Source organism: Plectropomus leopardus, chromosome 19 (genome assembly GCF_008729295.1).
Source record: "Plectropomus leopardus isolate mb chromosome 19, YSFRI_Pleo_2.0, whole genome shotgun sequence".
NCBI classification, from domain to species: Eukaryota; Metazoa; Chordata; class Actinopteri; order Perciformes; family Serranidae; genus Plectropomus; species Plectropomus leopardus.
The window spans coordinates 14,229,121-14,244,175 of NC_056481.1; the positions used below are offsets into that span (position 1 = coordinate 14,229,121).

Consider the following 15,055-nt stretch of genomic DNA (forward strand, 5'->3'; position numbering starts at 1 on the left):
ACTCTGTGCACAAAATTTTTTAACTGTTTCAAACTAAAATTGAATTGAACCTACTTGATACTTTTATATTTTATACTTTTAAACCTCGGTAGCAAACCTATGTGCAAAAAAGGTAATGTACAGCTGACAGCTATATCCTATATAATTCTTTATTTACATGTTGTGCAGCTATATATTTTCAAATAGGGGAAAAAAATCCCTGAATTATATTTGGTAACAGTCTGTTTTCATAAAGGTTCTGATGACATCTCAAATATGGCTTTGACTTGCAACTGACCATGTAGTCTATTTGGTAGAAAATACCGAGATATATTTTGTGCATTGCTATTCAGTCTGAAAATACTATAATATGAATGTTTTTATCCATGTCCCCCAGCCCTGCTTCATATCGATCTTAACCACACACCTGTAAAGTATTGCACCTGTAACTTGCACAATTGTCACACTTATGCATTGACAAAATCTGTCCACGATCAGAAGAATAACAAACATAAACACCTGGAAAAGTACCCAACAAGGCTCCAGTGGAAGTCCTCCTACAATAAGTTTTAGCTGGACAGCATTTTGCCACGATCTCTTTCTCTCTCTCTCTCTCTCTCTCTCACACACACACACACACACACACACACACATACAGACTTACAACATAAAAAAATACAAGCTTCTCCAATACTGTACAGCTGGTAAAAATTAGACAATATTTTCTGGATCTAAAAAAAGGAAAGCACACATTAACCCAGAGTTGTCCTCCGGCCAATTAATGTATGTTGGAAGTACTGTAAATAACAATTGTTGTCATGGCAGCCAACAGTGGTGGCAAGTTCACACATCAGTCCTAATGCACATGCAGTAACACTGTACAAAAGAATTTAAAAAAAATCATGACGAACACATGGAAACTGGGAGAAATACTCGGATGGCTAGCTTAATAGGATGCATTAAGACATCAACAGATACAGACGTGCCAGCTGGGTGGATGGAAGGCGCGGCTCTCCTCTCAGTCTGGTGTTGCTATGCTAATCTCTTCTTATGTCAGTTAGGATTACAGCGATCAGGTCTCACAATTTAAAACTTTGTTGAAAAGCAGACACGGCAAACATTAAAGCAGGTTTCTGTTTCTGAACAGTAATCTATAGGCTGGAGATAAGAGGGTTATTTAACCACACAGACTAATGTGTCTGTGTACATTTCACCTCCGTAAAAGATTTAGTGGCCTTCATCGCAGCCAACATGAACCCTAATTTACTTGTGAAGAAAGAAACGATTAAACTCTTCAATTAAAATGTGATCCCCCCACGAATAACCTCCTCTGAATTTCACAAAAATGATGTTCATATACACAAACAAACCCGGGTTGAAACACTTCTGAGTAGGCTCTGGGATTGTGTGTTTGTTTGTATTCCTCGGTACGGTCGAAATGGCAGATCCATCAAACCAGGAGCCACTAATTAGCTAAGAAGGTCTTAAACAGTTTGAGCTCTGGAGACAAAAATACGCTCAAGATATTTCCTTTGGTGTTCAGATAAAAGGTGTCTGAAAACTCTGGCAGCCTTATTTTTGTTTAGATGGCAGGAGAGAAGAGGAGAAAAAATAGCTATTTTCTCAAATATTCAAATTAGGCGTTCTAGTCAAACAAATGTCCAGCTTTCCATACTATCATTTTTCTCCAATGCAAGGATTTATTTAAAAAAACAACCATTTTAACCACATCCTCAAAGTCTGGGGATAGTTAGACGCTTTGTCTAATGCGCTGATTTGTATTCTTGCAGAGTTTGATGAGAAGATCAGTACCACTCTGTTTGTGCCTGGTTAATATGAAGCAAGCAGCTGTTAGCTCAGCTTAGCATAAAGGCTGTAAACAGGGAGAAACAGCTAGCCCGGCTATGTCAGAAGGAAACAAAATCTGACTAACAATTTCAATACAGCTCATTAACTAACACGTTTTATCTTTTCTTGTTTGTCCATAAAAAAATATAGTATTTAAATATAGTAAATACGTACATAGTATGCCATCTGACATACTGTATGTATTGGGACATACTAAATCTTTTTTTTTTTTGGATTACTATATAGTACAAAAGTATGTGTATTGGAGCGCACAGTTACTTATTTCGATTAATAAACAATATTTGCTGTGTTTAGATTCTTTGCAAAAAACAATGTTTTCTTTATAATTGATATATAAATTATAATTTTGTAGTTGAAGTACTCCTTTGATTAGTGAGTTGTAGAGGTGCTGGTCGGCAAATTTTGTTTCCTTTGGACAGAGTCAGGCTAGCTGTTTCCCAGTGTTTCCAGTCTTCATGCTAAACTAAGCTAAGTGGCTGCTGGTTGTAGCTACAAATTTAAAATTCTGTAACACCAGCGTGCTCACATATCTCGTTGTTGTTTTTCCTCACACACAGTGAGCTCAGAGCTAATGAATATTAATACGTGCAGATTACATGCCATGCCAATCAGCATCTGCTGAAAGGTCAAAATCATCTAACAATGTTTGCTTAACATGCACTAAAAAGGTGAGGGTTATCTAAAAATCTTGAATTCTAACTGTGTTCACATGTTCCAGCTTGAATTAGGGGCCGTTCTTTATCACATGAGGGGGTTGCTGGGGTGTGACTTTTTATTTTATTTTTATCTTGACCCTCTCCAAAGCTACAAACATTTTTACTTGAGCCTCCCTGAGTGACTGGGGTAAAATGCACGGCTCCCTACACCGTGAATAAGCACTAACAATATGCATTTTGTATTCATACCAAATAAAAGTATGGCAACCAATGCAACAAACAAACAGCATGAGAATAAGTCTTATTACCCAAACAAATAGCAACAATTATTTCAGTTTTAAAGAAAAATAGGTTTTCGGGTTTATTAGTATTTCAAATAAATAAAAAATACAACTGCTTAAGCTGCATGTCCCTCACTTAAAACAAAATAAAAAAACATAAGTCCTTTCCCAGTGCTTAAAAAATATTTGACATGCCTTCCCTGTTTTGCACCAACACACACAAACAACAAACAGGTCCTTATAGAGCTCTATTTAAATCCATTTTCCAGTATAGAATGAAGTAAAATACTTTACCGTTGGGGCTTTCTTCATCTATGGCAACGATGGTGGCAGGAGGACCCGACCGAGACAGTTTACATTCTGGAGGGAGGGAGGAAAAGAAAAAGGGGAACATTTAAAGTTAACATTGGTACTTTGTAGGGTTTCACTTCTTCATATCCATTATAGAAAAGTATAAAAACTCAGTTGTGAAGGACATGGGTGATTTCACAGGATGAATGTTAGTATTAAGAAGGAAACGCTTTTAAATGGTTTGTAAGTTTTTCTTCTTAAAAAAAAAAGTGGCTGCTGCAATCACTCTGTCAGTGAAGAGTGTCTCTTTGAAATGGAATTGGACTCTGCGCTGCACAGGGCTGTATACAGGGAGAGTGTGTGTTAAGTGGCAGCAGCAAGGGACTGAAAGGAGTGAATGTGAACATGGGGGAGGAGTGGAGAAAAAGACTTTGTTAGGGGTTAGCAGAAGGTAGCAAAAAAAGGCAGGATAAAAACGTCTGGACAGAATAATCGTGAACAGGGAAACACAAGTTATAGAGATAGAGACGAAAAAACAAATTTAAAACTAGAATCTTATCAGTTCATTTCACTACAGAAGAGACTTGATGATCACTAAAATTAGGTGGGGAAAAGGGTGAGTATATCAATATCCGTATCAGTTAACAGCCAAATGAGTTGCATATCAGATATCTGCAACAATTCCAATATCGTGCATCCCTCGGACAGACGGATTGAGGCAGCGCGAAAACATAATGCCTCCAGCCTCAGCTGTCACCAGCACAGAGGCGTATAAAGTAAATAAAGAAAGAATGTGGCTAAAAAATGCTCTAAGTACAAATAAGATTAATATTTATAGAAAATAAAGAGTAAGCCTAGATCTAATCTATATCTTATTAACCTCATTCTTCTCGCTACAGTGAGAGGAAATAGATTGGGTGAGAAAAGAACAGAGGAATGATATAATTAGAGTGAACTGTAGGGAAAGAGGTGAGGTAATGGAGGCGAGACTTGACAGTGAGGGGAGACTAATGCCCATTCTTTCATTGGTTACAACAGACATAACCTCCTCGCTCTCGGACCATCTCTGCGGGGTTAGCGGGGGTTAATAAACCAGTACAGTGGATGAACACACAGTTCACAGAAAATGAAAGAGGAGATAGTTCTTACCCTCATATTGCCAGTCTGCAGTTTGAGACATCCCAACCAGGAGGGACAGAAGTGGAGGAGGAAGGAAGGAAGAGCAGAAGAGAAAAATTAAGTAAGAATTAAACTTCAGAGCAAAGCGGCAAAAAAAGAAAGGAGTCGAAACATGAAATGAAGAAAGTGGGAAAGTGAGAAGTTAAGGACGGAAAAATTAAGTACAAGCAAATAATAAATGTACTGTGAGGTATGCCTGTGTGCACAGTGTACAAATGTTGATGTGCTTATCTCTATAAGCTTCTCCGGCTCCATTCACAGCCACCACACGCTCTTACTGTATTAGGCTACTATGAACCCAAACTGACGGCTGAAAATGGCCCCATTCACAGAGAGGAGAAGCAGCACCAACACTCAAGGATTCTTCTTTATCCAGCTGTCCTCGCCCGAATACGGCAGATACAAGAACGCCCCCATTCACCAGACAGGGCAACATTATTGTACAGCTCTCGAGGAGGGTTGTGAAAAAAAAAAAAAAAATCCCAGGGGGAAGCTGGAAGACGGATATCTGCTCACCTAGAAAATAGACTTCATGGAACAATGATCACACTTTTTCTCTCTCTCTCTTCTCCTCCTCGATTAAACATTACAACTGTGTGACATCATAGATTATCTCAGGATTCATTGGTATTGTGTCTTGTTTCTTGCTATGGGAGACGGTATTGAGTGTTCCCAAATATAGATTAAACTGTCCCAGGGATCGTAATTAGCTTATCTTATTAGCTGAAAATGACTGGGTTTCCAATTTGTCATGCTGAGAAGGAGGCAAAGAAATGTTTTCTAACAGGCATGCTGAGTTAAAAGTGACCCTCTAACCAAGCCAAGTGCTCACCTGTGAACTACACTTGTCATTTAACTGTAGAGGACACGTGTTTTCTGATTTACTGTTGTGTTTTCTTATTTGTGGCTGTGTTTTCTGATGTGAGGTTGTGTTTTCTGATGTGAGGTTGTGTTTTCTGATTTGTGTCTGTGTTTTCTGATTTGAGGTTGTGTTTTCTGATGTGAGGTTGTGTTTTCTGATTTGCTGTTTTTTTTTATTTACTGTTGTGTTTTCTGATGTGAGGTTGTGTTTTCTGATTTGCTGTTGTGTTTTCTGATTTGCTGTTGTGTTTTGTGATTTGTGGCTGTGTTTTCTGATGTGAGGTTGTGTTTTCTGATTTGTGGCTGTGTTTTCTGATTTGTGGCTGTGTTTTGCTTCAGGATCAAGCACATTTGGCAACATAGGAAAGGTTTCCCTGCTCCACCCCTCCCCAAACTAACAACTTAGCTAAAAAAACAATATTAACAAACATCGAGCCGTCGGCCCAATGTTGTCTATGGGAATATCTATAGGAAGATCCACCACTGGACATATCAAGTGGCAAATATGCTCAAACAGAAACTTCGGTCGTAGTTGTTATTTCAGCTACTTGTTAGCGTGACAACAGATATGCCATTTCTAAGCAATTTAGAAGCTGTTTGACAAACAGCACAGCAAGTAAAGAGGTTTAAGCTATGCCTACAGTCTACAGTAACTTAACGCAAATAATGTTACTGACTGTTTTTAGTGTCAGCTTTTTAAAAACTCCCCTTTTTCTAACTAACAGAAACAACCTGCATTTTCCTCCCAATTTTCTAAACACTCTTGTCCCTGCTAGCCTACTTAAAAACCTAACTGTGTTACATGTACATCAGTGTTGCTTGTCAGCCCTGTTTCATGTTTAATGTAAAATACTTTTTATGGACTTCTACTTGGCTTTGCGAAAGGGATTTTGGATAATTTGTCATTTCTGCCAAGATTACCTTCAATGGTAACGTTTCTTCCAATTCATATAAGTTGTCTTACCACAACTGTAACAATTTTAATAATGCTTTATTTGCCTAGATTGGATGTTGTAGGCAAAACAAATGAACTATGCTGACATTTTGCAGAAACATTCCACCATTGCTTGCTCTGCAAAACATATTGGCTGTATATAAACAGTTTTTAGGAGACTGGGTTGTGCTAGCTTCTTTCTTTTTAAGGATAATTGTGTGTGAGCTTCATGTTATACCCTAAGTTCCACCTCTCTGTGCAGGTGCCCCGACCAACGCGAACCCTCATTAGCTTTCCAACCACAAACACGGCCTGATTGCTTGTGCCTTCATTCACCGTTCAAGGTCTCTGTGGTGGTGGTGAGCGAGAATTTCACCCCGTCATCCTTTTGAAGCTTTTCTAAGGGTGCATCTCAGGCTAGCAATCCAGAAAGATGCATGAGCCATGGAACAATAGTCACTAGTTACATCACACTCTACCAGCTGGCCTCTATGTGTGTGAGTGTGTGTTTGTGTGTGTGTGTGCAGCAGATGACAGATGTGTATCCCCTGCTTGACTGCCTTTTTATCCTTCAGTGTAAGCTGATGCCCCTCATTTATTACTAACCAGCCATTTGTTGTCTACAGGGCATCTCTGTCTCCTTCTCTCCCTTCGGTTTCTTCCCTCCTCTGTCTCTTCTCATCTGCTTCCCTTTCTCTACCTGTCAGTCTGCTTCCCCCCATTAAAAAACACACATTTAAATGAGATCAAACAGAAGATAGTCCAGGTTGTAACTTAAAATGACATATGAACAGGATGAGATTTCAAACTGAAATGAGCCGAATCTTTTAAAAATCCACATACCGGGAACTGGATTGGTAATGCTCATTGGCTGCAGTTAACCATTTAACGGTTAACCACTATCCCTTATCTATACAGTAGCAGTGCTGCCAACAATTTTTAAATAAAAGCAGCTAGCATAGCTCCAAAAGTCACTAAAAGTCACTCGATCACATTACAGCTTTAATCAACTCAAGACTCATTCAAAAAATCTTTAACAAAACATTTGAATGGCATGAGAGCTATGGGGGTTATACTACGGTGGCCTATTTTCTTGCACTACCGATGCAGACAGCAAGAGGTTCACCTTAACCATAGAAACCTGCTACAATTAGAGTCCCAGTGCGAGCGGCGTCTCCTTGCCCCCTTCCTGTCACACACCTCCTGCTCGAAACAGGAGGATAAAGGGGGAGCCCTGCGCTCATGGCAAAACAGCCGTGGACTCTCTGGATAAGCAGCATGCATGGTAATAAATTACAATATGTTTCTCTGTCTTTTCTGATGATCTGGATAAGACTCTAAATTTATCACTGGTCGCTTTTTAGAAATAAAGTCACCAAGAGATTCTGAAGAAGTCGCTAAATATAGTGGTAAAGTCGGCAAGTTGGCAACACTGCACAGAAGTGTAACTCCAAAGATGAAATCAGTTACTTTGCCATATATTGTCAGCAGCCCCTTACTGTAATTTCCTCCCTCTGTGCATAACAGTTAAGTGAACTCAAGGTTGACAGTCTCACTGTGGAAAATTACACAAGGGAGGAAATACAGGATGAAGAGTCAATTGCAAAGAAATGCTAATTCCCTCCTTTCCTTTCACATAGGTCACAAGCACATTTCCTCACAAGAGTGCACTTGTGTGCACAAGATATTCAATAAAAGGGCCCCTATAGCACAGTAAGTGTTCTCTTGTATGCAGCTACTTATCCTCCTTAAGTGTCCCACTCATGCCCCCCCTTCAGAGTTTACTTTTGCATTTCTTCCCTCATTGATATGTACTTGTCTTCCTGTAGGCACTCACTTATTCTCCGATAAGCGCTCACTTGCTGCCCTCCTTTTTCAAAGTTTCTGGAGAGAAAAAAAAAAAAATCACCGAAATGACTTTGTGCATGAGCAAGTGAATAAATCCATCTAATGCCAGGTTTCTGTCAAGCTGATGAAAAGCTCCATGGAGAGCTGTGTGAGGGGGAATGAGAGGTAAAGTGTTCAAGGTGTGGACCACATTAAAAAAAAGACTTTGAAATAGACCTCTCTCCGTTCAGACAATATCACAGGCAGTCAATAAGAAGAGCTTGCTCCGTTTCAGATTTATCATCTACCCAACGCCTCTTTATTTAAACCTGGAGTGTTTCAATCAATATCTTCCTTATTTACTATTCAAATTCTGTCCATCTAAATTTGGCAGGCAGAATAAGCAGGGACGGCGTGCCAAGGGTGGCAGGAAAAAAGTCCCCATTAAGAACGAAGTTGACTAAGAAAGAGGAGAGAGAGAAGTGACTGTGACTGCAGATGAAGACCACAGCAATCATCCCAGAGTCCAAACAGGCTTGTTGAAAACAGCTATTGTTGTTCAGTTCACACACAGCTTAGCAACTGTCTCCATGATCCACACACACACATGCATGCTGCTGCTGCTTAGGAACTGTTTCCTCACGACACAACTCCATGTGCACATTAACGTCACTTTACACGGTTCAGACATTGGAGCACATATGCCTGTCTGCACCTGCACACATGCTAGAGTTACCATAAAATATACATGCTGAGACTATGACTCAGTGGAGCACCTGGACAATGCTGATTGTTTGTGAGTACATTGGATATGAAGAATGAGTCACTCTGCAGAGAAAAGCTGCCTGCAAGCAAAGGTATTGATATCAGCTTTAATGTTTTGTTGTTACAATATTAAAGGAAGAGTTTGACATTCCTTAAGCCTCTTTTAATCATCCACAAATTGTTGTTTTTACACTTTGGTTTTTGTATGGATTGAACAAGATACAGAGCCACCAGCTGTTTCCTTCTTTTTCCAGTTTTTATGCTAAACTAAACTGATCAAATGCTGCTTTTAGCTTTTACTGACAGATGTAACAGTGATATTCATATTCTCTTCTAACTCTCTTCAAGAACAGGAATAAATATAGTATCTTTCGATCAAACACCTCAATATCATGTTATTTTGTGGTGGAAACTTTGTTTCAATAATGCTGTGGTTAACTTGTGGTTAGGTTTGGGCATAAAAACATTTGGTGATGGTTAGGGAAATATGTTTTGGCCTAAAATACTCAATTTTGGGGGGCACAATCCTGGCAGGAAAAGCAGCTATATCTTCAGCTACATCTTTCTGTGGAAATATCACAGCCAGCAGGTTGCCACAAAGCCTCAGCAATTGAAGCCAAAAACGTTGCTGGATAATACACACAAGTCACGACAAAATACCTACAACTGAAGCCCAAAAAGTCACTGGAACACACAGATCGCTACAAAACATCCACATATCAAGCTTAAAACATTGCTTTAAAAACTCAGACAGGTTGCTACAAAACACCCACAAATAAAGCCTGAAGTTGCTGGAAAAACACACACAGGTCGCTAAAAAATGGCCACAATTGAAGCCTAGAAAGTCGCTGGAAAAACACAGACTGGTTGCTACAAAACATCCACAATTGAAGCCTAGAACGCAAGAAACTAGGTCACTAAAAAAACCCACATTTGGAGGCTAAAGAGCCATAGGAACAAAAAGTGACCGGTCACGTCAAAACACCCACATATGGAGCCTAAAAAGCTTTTGGAAAAACAGCAACAACATTCAGGTTTTGAGCCTAAAATGCTGCAGGAAAAACAGTAACAGGTTGCTACAAAACACCCACAGTTTAAGGCTAAAAAGCTGATGGAAAGCTGATGAAAATGACTCACACCTGCTTCTGCAGTTTGTTGGCCTCGAGCATTGATCCCTTCCACCTCCTGAGGACAAACACAGCTAATATACTGTGTGATGACCATGCCCACAGCCACAAAAAAGACTGAATGATTCACACACTCACCCAAATCATTACCACATGTTCAGTTACCTTTCATTTTCAGTCACTTAAATTACATTAACACCCAGTGTGTTTAGTTTCAAATTAATTTATTAGCACTTTGCAACACACTGTTTTCCAGATGAAACGTGTATATTTAGTTTTCATAGTTTTGTCATGTTGCTGTTTGCTTTTGTATGCTCTTAATTCCTTTCTCTTTGTCATCGAATTACCTGAAGTTGTGTTCACTTCCTGGTTGGAGTTTGGCAAAAGATGTGACTGAGGGTGGAGCCTTTAAACTGAAGGCCATCCCACGGCACAAACCAAGGACTGCAACACCAAGGGGGGGATTAGAGTTCCTCTGTGTTAGTTTTAGTTCTTGTCTATGTTATTCTCCTCTGTGTGTATTCTCCTCTGTGTGTCAAATTTGGTCTGATCAGTCAATATATATCTTGTCTCAGTGTCTCATTTGGTTACATATGTTTGCTAAGTAAACATCTTGTTTTGTTAGCTGTATTGTTCAGTAGAGTTATATTTGGCTGACCTCTTTAAAGGGTCCTCTAACTTTAATTTTACTTTGTAAAAATCAATTTTTTGGGAAAATAGACTCACCTTTGTTGAAATTTAAACCTGTGTTCTTGTGGTTTGACTGCTTAGTCCACAGTATACTGTGTTATGTTACTTCAAAAATATTAATATGCCACATGAAACATGCAAGTGCAATGTATTTTGTGTTTTTTTGGCCAAAAACAAAAAAAATGGCAACATTTTCGTCCGATGACTGCTCTGACTTATCATCAGCAATGTAGATATAATGAGGGTACAGGCAAATAATAGAACAGAGACAATATTCTGTAAAGTCCAGAAAATAACATTGTAATGCAGCCTTTAAAACCAGGAAGACAACAATTACAATATTGCAATATCCAAATCTAAAACGATATCTGTAGAAACATATCGTGATATTAATATAACATCCATATATTGCCCAGCACTAACTGTCAGTTTGCCATCACTTTTCTACCACACTGTAAAGTATTTCTGAAGAATTTATTTACATGTGTTTGGGTTTAACAACATATGTTAAGCATAGCCAGGGAACACAGAGGGGAAATAAAATCTATAAAAAATACCCGGGGAAGCCAACCAGAAGCACTCATTTGGAAGGAAAATCAGAATACTAATCATAGCAGCAGTACATATAATCCAACGAGAAATTAACAGTGTGTCTGCAGAGGTTGACTCCATGGCAGAGCATCAGACGACACGGACCAGCAGAATGTATTGGCAAGCTGAAGACGCTCTCTTCCCAAATGACAGTGAAGAATACCACAGGCATCGGAGCCATCGCACTGGCCTGCTTCCATTGAAATAATTGACTTGTTTTCATGTGCTGATGTTTCGGATTGGGGCTGTGAAAGATGCACTGTTGTGCCCATTTCACAGGAGAGTAAATGTAGCAGGCGGCCTTCTAAAGATTATAATGTTCTGTATTCTTGTTTCTTATCCAGTAGGGAATAGGTTGAATGATGTAGGTCAAGAAAAGCAAACAACCTAAATTCAATAGTTCTTCTTCTTTAGAATAACTTCTTGAAACTTATTTTTACAGACTTGCTTTTATGTGATGTCATTGTAATATTGTCTTTTATTTCTGTGTTTTGTTTAACTATTTTTATTGGTATTTATTTATCTTTACATCTTGAATCTCGCTTTTTTTTGTTTTGTTTTGTCTATAATTCTCACTCTGTCTTCTCTTTACCTTAAATTTGTATCTTTCTTTTGTTTGGCCTTTCTATTTTGGTTTTCTGCTTACCTTCTTTATCCTTCTTTTGCTTCATCCTTCAAAGCACTTTGTAAACTCTGTTTTTAAAGATGCTATTAAATAAAATTATTATTATTGCTAAACATTCTGGGAGATTATTTGTTGTCTTTCAATGAGTTGGGAAGATCAATATTGCTCCCACATAAAATAAATTGGTGTTGGAATTTAAAATCTGATGCCTGAAGTGCGCCATAGAACATCAATTGACGGGCATCAAATGAGGTGCTTCAATCACTGCTTTTAGTGTGTTTGGGAAATTAAAGCACAGAGATTAAATTATCAAGTAGTGGCTTCTAACTTTCTAATATCAGGCTCAAACACTTTGTTTTAAAACAGTTTCTGAGGACTTTTAATGACATTTTTCACTGTGCCATATTGTTAAAAACGTGCTCATTTGAGTGGAAGTTGTACTTGACTGCATCCTGCCTGTTACCATCTGTTAAACCCTCGCTTGGCTACCTTGCCTGGAGTCTTGACTGCATGGGAAAGTGTTGGTGAATTCCAAAATATGCTGGAATAATATGTGAACATATGAAAAAAGGAAGTTGTCTCAAGAGGTGTTCGTCTTGATCAGATTTCTAACAAGATTTCTCTCTTAAAAGCAGAGAGAGGTTTGAAGAAGCTGCCTCGACCGCTGATTGATGGCCACAAAATTTGGATGTGGCACACTCAGAAGAAATGGCAAAGTAAACATTTTATGATGAAACTGTCCACTTTCATGAGCAAGACTGTAGTGAAATTGATAATATAACAAGATGGGAGATGGGAGAGTCTGCATTTCAATATGCAGTTGCATGTAGTGAAATGTCCTTTTTTTAAAAAAAAACAAATTATTAGAATATCCTTTAAAGGAACAGTGTGTAGGATTTAGTGGCACACAAAAACTGCAGATTGAAACCAGCTAAACTTCTCATGTTCATTGTCTAGGAGGTTGTTACTGGGAGCCAAATTGTCAGACCAGGTGATTTAAACCAGCAAAAAAAAAAGAGCTGGTGTTTGGTTTATCCATTTTGGAGCACTGTAAAAATGTGGACGTGGCATGGATGAGGACCTGCCATGGATGTATTAGAGTAACTAAACCCCCCACTTTTGGCTTAAGTGCCTGCTCCTTGGGATGTGGGCAGCGACAGGGCGCTCAGATAGTGATGAAAGCAGGATGAAGGGGACAAACAGGATCAGCCAATAGCAAAATCAAAATTAAAACACCAGGTTTCAACCTTTAGAGGGCAGTCAATATGCTAATATGTCCAATTTTAGTACTTTGCACTCAAATGTAAAGAGTTGGATCTGAATCAATCAACAACACCACTAAATAGCCATATAAATTGCTTTCCAACTGAAAAAAATGGTTTGGGGGTTTAGCTACTCTTTAACAGACGTGGATAAACCGTCTGAGGTGGGACCTCGTTTGTGTCTATGAAGGCTGCTCAGTGGCACATGAAACCAAAAAAAGCACAATTTCTGCATTATGAAATTTCCCTGATGACTGGCATCATTTCTGCATCATTGGGCCCACAGAACAACAGCATGAAAAACCTCTGCTGGCCAAGCCGGCGACTTCAGGTTTAATGCTCTCCTAACTTGAATGGGAAGGACTGAGGCTTGAGGCTCCTCGAGACCCTCCGAATGTTATGGATCGAATGGATCAAATTCTGAGATGGAACATGTTAATTTGCGGGAGTTTTGATGCTCCAAAAAATGAATCCATTCATTTACAGTTGGCTCTTCCCAATAGCATAGGAAAAGGTCTTTTTGGGCTCAATGGCATCACGTGATGAACTATGAGGTTTTAATTCCACTGTCTGGCTTCAAAACCTGGCACACTCCTTTGGGGCCTGGGACCTGTTCCCTATAAGCTGCTCATTCTTAGATAACGATAACATAACAGTTCTTAATTTAAGTTGATTATACACCAAGAAAACATACTTATTATGTTATTATTTATCTCCCAATATATCCCCCTAAATCCTGCACTCTGGACCTTTAAAACAATGCAGTGAAATGTCCGAAACAGTGTGTTTAGAGTGTACTTTACATATGCACACAGTAAAATGAATGAGGATTAATGGCGTCACAGTGGCCTTATGTTGTGAACAATGGTATGTGTGGGCGTGTAGCCATTAATAGTGTTCCACAGTGTTTGTAAGTTAATTACAAATTGGGCCTTAACTTAATTACTATGCAAAGAACCCCTTTGAGACAATTCACTTATTAAAAGCACATTATTAGAACTGTGTAAATGAAAATGTTAAAACAAGAAGCCATGCTAGTCACTGCTTTTCATTCATTCTAACCAATGCCCTGGTGTCTTTTCTGCAACACAGCCCACGATGCATGTCAGTCCACGCACCAAAAAGTTTTGCCACGGAATTGACTTCTAAAAATACACCGCATGATCTTTCAGACAGGAGGATTGAGAGGTACGGTAGTAAAAGGTGCAGACAGACAGGAGAAAGGGGTGTTTTTTTACTCTAAAAGTTCTCATGTGTCATGTCCTTTTTAAGCTTCCATCAGCAGGTACACCAATCTGCACCTCTCCCTGGGGTCCGATTCCTCTACGTCTTCCCTCAGCTACCCAACCAGCCAGCCGTTCATCCATCACCCATTCATCTATCCATCCACCCCCCTCCCCGATCCGTTCATCCATGGAGGACAGAAGAGGGTACACAATCAGATAGGTGAGACAGGAGGACAGAGAGGAAAAAAGACGGGGTGGATTGGTAGAGAAGGAGAGACTGAAAGACGAGAGGAGAAGGAGAGGCTGGATGGAGCAGTTGTGAAGAGAGGGGTAAATGGAGAGGATTGTAGAAGAGAGACAGTGTGACCTTGCGTTAGATTGATGTATCTCTGGAGAAAACGGATTGTAGACCCGCTTGCACACTCACACAAAGACACACATACACACACAGGCTCAGTGCTGTAGGGATCACCACTTTGTCACTGTGCTGGCTTATCCATTATTCTGACTCTCTCCCCCTCTCGCACTCCGTCTCTGTCTCACTATGTCAGGTCTGTTCCCGGCCGGTGAGGGGTTGAACACAGCTGACAGCGGTAGTGGTGGTAATCAGACGGCAGTTGTTCTGAGGACGCATGGTGGAAATACATAAACACCCCTCCAGTAACCCCAAATGCTCTTATGGTAGCAGAACTGTTATTGTCTGGAGGTATAGCCTGGATTTGGACTCCGCTGTAGAAGAGATGAGGATCAAACTAGAATAACTGTCACAGTTTCATGCCTCTGTGAGGCAATCAGTTTGCATACATGTTTGTCAGAACATGAGTGCTTCAAACACATCTTCCCCCGGCAGCAGAAAGATCTATACAGTTAGCACAGTTGTAAGGTGGTCACC

At 39.6% G+C, this 15,055-nt stretch overlaps 1 protein-coding gene across 1 annotated transcript in view; it reads right to left on the minus strand.

The window, feature by feature from the left end:
- The window catches only part of LOC121959055 (protocadherin-15-like), a 185,179-nt gene extending 173,458 nt beyond the window's left edge, over positions 1-11,721 (minus strand). The window contains exons 1-2 of the mRNA XM_042508235.1: positions 11,697-11,721; positions 3,080-3,145 (exon numbers count right to left, since the gene is read on the minus strand). Coding sequence (XP_042364169.1) covers positions 3,080-3,145; positions 11,697-11,721 — 91 coding nt within the window. The remainder of the gene's footprint in view (positions 1-3,079; positions 3,146-11,696) is intronic.
- Between the last annotated feature and the right edge of the window lie 3,334 nt (positions 11,722-15,055).